The following is a 3,451-nucleotide window of genomic DNA, read 5'->3' as shown; positions in this document are numbered from 1 at the left end:
ACTCGCTTACATCTTGTAACTTCAACATATCTACTAGTGAGTGTTGGGTTGGAGTTTAGGGTTAAGGTCAGGGGCTATACCCTGACATAATATCAAGTCTGTCCTACTAGTCGACTATCATCGTCGACCACTCTCCTTGTGCCATTGTCGTTTGTGTTAACAGATAAACTCATTCCCTCGGGAAGTGTCATCGCACGCTTCCCAGTTTGCCCAGGACCTTCAAGAAGCTCGTACCCATTCTCCCCTTACCCACTTCCCATTCTTTGGGACCCCTACCGAACAACTACAATTCGTCGAAGGACGTCTTGCTAGTCTTGCCGCAGGAGGACTCAACACCCCCACGGAAGAAGAACTCTTTTGGAAGTACATCGGTTTAGCAGAGACTCTGAGAGAGTCTATTAGGTTAGGAGAGCAGGATACAAACGTTCAGGAAGAAGTAGAGGCAAGCAGTTCACCTACACCCTCATCACCTCGACAACCAATTCCTACGCAGTGGTTCTTACGATGAGTTGCCAATTCCCTGGAACTAGTCGAGATTGCAAGGAGTCAATCAGAAGAAGAACTCTGGCAGAGAGTTGGAGGACCTGAAGCCGAGCTAATCCTAGCTGCGGTTCAGAACGATCTGATAACAGGAGTAGTTGACAGGGCTCACACAGAAGAATCAGGCGGCGACCCAAACAACTTTGACTTGAGCCAAGCGCCATATCATCACCCACTTGAGGATGAGTTTAGGAGAGAAGCTGCTCCCCCATACTCACCTCCACCACCTAACTATTTGCCCCGACCCCCCACTTACGAGGACAATTGTCTTTGCCCCGACTTCTTAGGCCTTGTGGAAGGACTTGAAGAAACCAGGGAGCAAGAAGAAGATTCCCTAGAGTACGTGGAAACAGGAGAAATAGTGGAGGATCCAATATCCTCTTCTACTATCGTCAGCAGTGAGTCAAGTGTAAGCGACTCAATCTCAGAAGGAGATCAACAAGAACGCGTGGCCCCCTCAAGCTCAAGACCTTTCCCTCCTTGGCTGCAAAGCAGGAGGATGACTCTTAGGGACACCCCAGGAGAACAGAGGTATTATCACCCCTACTCTCGTACACGACCCCCTACCCCCATCACAAACAACGTCCAAGAGGACATCGACAGGTTCCAAGTGGGACCTGAACAAACTGTTGAGTATGTACCACAGCCCTACACAAGAGCTGAAGGGGTATGTCAGACTCACCAACAACAAAGGAGACGAGAAGACTCATCTGCCTTTGTTAACAAGCAACATCTGAATCGCATCCATTGCAATCTGCAGGGTCTGCAGCATAAGATGGGCTATTCTCTTTTGAATATGACGCAGCAAGAGCAGATTAGGTTCTTGATAAGACGGATAGGTGGTATCCTATCCAATATCAATTATCGCGGCGCAGACGTATATAGACCGGTAACCAGAAGGTTACTTGTGCAGTTTATTAATCGAGTCAGGGACAAGTTTGGTGACGCAAGGTATAGGAACCTTGGGAGACTAGTAAAAGAGATATTGCGGGAAAGTGATCACACGGAGTTGGGCAGAGACAGTGTTATTTGGAATAACACACTCTGAAAAAATTTTATCTATCAATCAATCGGATGTCAGTAGTAAACTAAAGGACGCTTACTACGAAATTGTACCAAGTACCCCAATTAAAATATGTCGTCACCATCTACTTCAATACCAATGGCTGGAATTGAACCAGATGCTTCTCTATACCTATTACAACCTCGAATCAATGAGCGAATAATAGCAACATACTATCCTGGAGAGAACCATGAGAACACTAGGAGAGCCTGGAAGGAGATACTCGAATCTACTATGGGTTCACTACAACTAGAAGTTCAAAGAGTTTTCAAGGATGTATTCACGCGAATGATACAAGCAGACCGAGTAATTTCAGATCAACAGACTGAAATAACGGCAGCCGATAGTTGTTTGGTGGCAGTAGAAGTGGCAAATACACAATTGCAGACCGATTTAGATTCGCTCATAGGGCAACTAAATCGACATGTGGCACAAGTGGCACAACAACCGGCGATGCATATGTCATCGGAACAAGAGGAGAGAAGGTTCAGGATTGCGCAACCAGGAAGGTTCGCAAACAATTCAAAGGAACAAACCTTTGAACAATTTGTGGAAAAACTAGCAGTATGGTATGCACACCAAAGGGTGACTTCAGACAGAGACCAAATCACTGGTGTACTTGCTTTGTTGGAAGGCCGCGCCCATGTAGTGGCCGGTAATTATTATTGCATGGTCAAAGACGCCAAAGATTTGGGGAAATATGAAGATTTCCTACACCAAATGAGAAGGGCCTTTACCACGACAGATCAAGAAGAAGATGCACATCAAGAATTCTTGGGAATGCTCAAGAAATATGACAAGGTCTTGGCAGTAGACACTGCCAAGTTCATTGGAGAGTTCAGAGGTCTAGCAGACCTCGTGAATTCAACAGATAGTGAATTAATCTTAGCAATCAGAGATCGATTGCACAAAGAGATTAAAAATGTCCTTGCAGCCAGAGGAAGTTCCCAGTGGCCCAAGAAATGGTCGGAGTACTGTGACTACGTACTCAACATTTGCAAAGACATGGGGATTCACCAGTCTGTATCTTCAATGGGACCGGCATCTAAAGATCCGAATGCCATGGAGGTGGATAATACATCCAAGCAGAAGCAGTCTGGCTCCAAGCCGACTCAACAGCAAAGGAGCACTTCTGACCCAAGGAAGAGGCAGGAGGGCAATGCGTTGAGCATGCAGGAAGCACAGAAAAAAGGTGTATGTTACATTTGCGGCAAACCCAGACACTGGGGCAAATTGTGCCCTAGTAAGAAAACAGGAGACTCTGCGGCTAGGCCTGCAGCAGCAAATACGACTTCTAGTACTGGAGGTAGCAAAGGGAAATCACCAGATTTCTCTAAACCCCAGTTTAGAAGAATCTGACAAATTGAATTATCTAGCGACAATGATTCTGACGTAGAGATTCAAGTTGTGCGGAAATCCAAGGGAACTGGCAACCCTCCAAAACCAGTAAAGGCCATTGAAGCGGCAGCAGTAACGCCTGAGGCAACACCTGGCCCTTCAAAGAAAAAACACCGGAAGGTCAAGATCACGAAGATTGTTGAGCCTTCACGCTCGCCAAGTCCGTCAGGTCATATCTCGGAGATAGACTCTGATGAGGATAACGAGCAGGGTTTTGGTCGATGCCTGTTGTAGAGTCTACCGGACAGTCAGGCATAGAACATTCTTTCCATTGTAATTACATTATGAAAGACCAGCCAGGAATTTGTAAAATAGCTGATGAATCGAGTATATTTAATTCATCAAAGACAAAAAACAAATTTACTGTGCCTGTGATCATAATTGCCAAAGGAAAGAAAGAGGTAGTAACAAATGCACTAGTTGATAGTGGTGCATTCTCAACATTTATCA

The 3,451-nt window shown here is 45.6% G+C and overlaps 1 protein-coding gene across 1 annotated transcript; it reads left to right on the top strand.

The window, feature by feature from the left end:
- Positions 1-2,272: 2,272 nt before the first annotated feature.
- Positions 2,273-3,235, top strand: FIBRA_09469 (uncharacterized protein; the record flags this gene model as incomplete). The annotated part of the gene is made up of 2 exons (XM_012321764.1): positions 2,273-2,946; positions 2,980-3,235. 2 exons carry the CDS (start codon positions 2,273-2,275, stop codon positions 3,233-3,235), a joined length of 930 nt encoding a protein of 309 aa, XP_012177154.1.
- Positions 3,236-3,451: the final 216 nt, after the last annotated feature.

This window comes from Fibroporia radiculosa (assembly GCF_000313525.1).
Source record: "Fibroporia radiculosa TFFH 294 genomic supercontigs, scaffold47500, whole genome shotgun sequence".
Classification (NCBI taxonomy): domain Eukaryota; kingdom Fungi; phylum Basidiomycota; class Agaricomycetes; order Polyporales; family Fibroporiaceae; genus Fibroporia; species Fibroporia radiculosa.
This window is presented reverse-complemented; position numbering and strand designations above follow the sequence as displayed.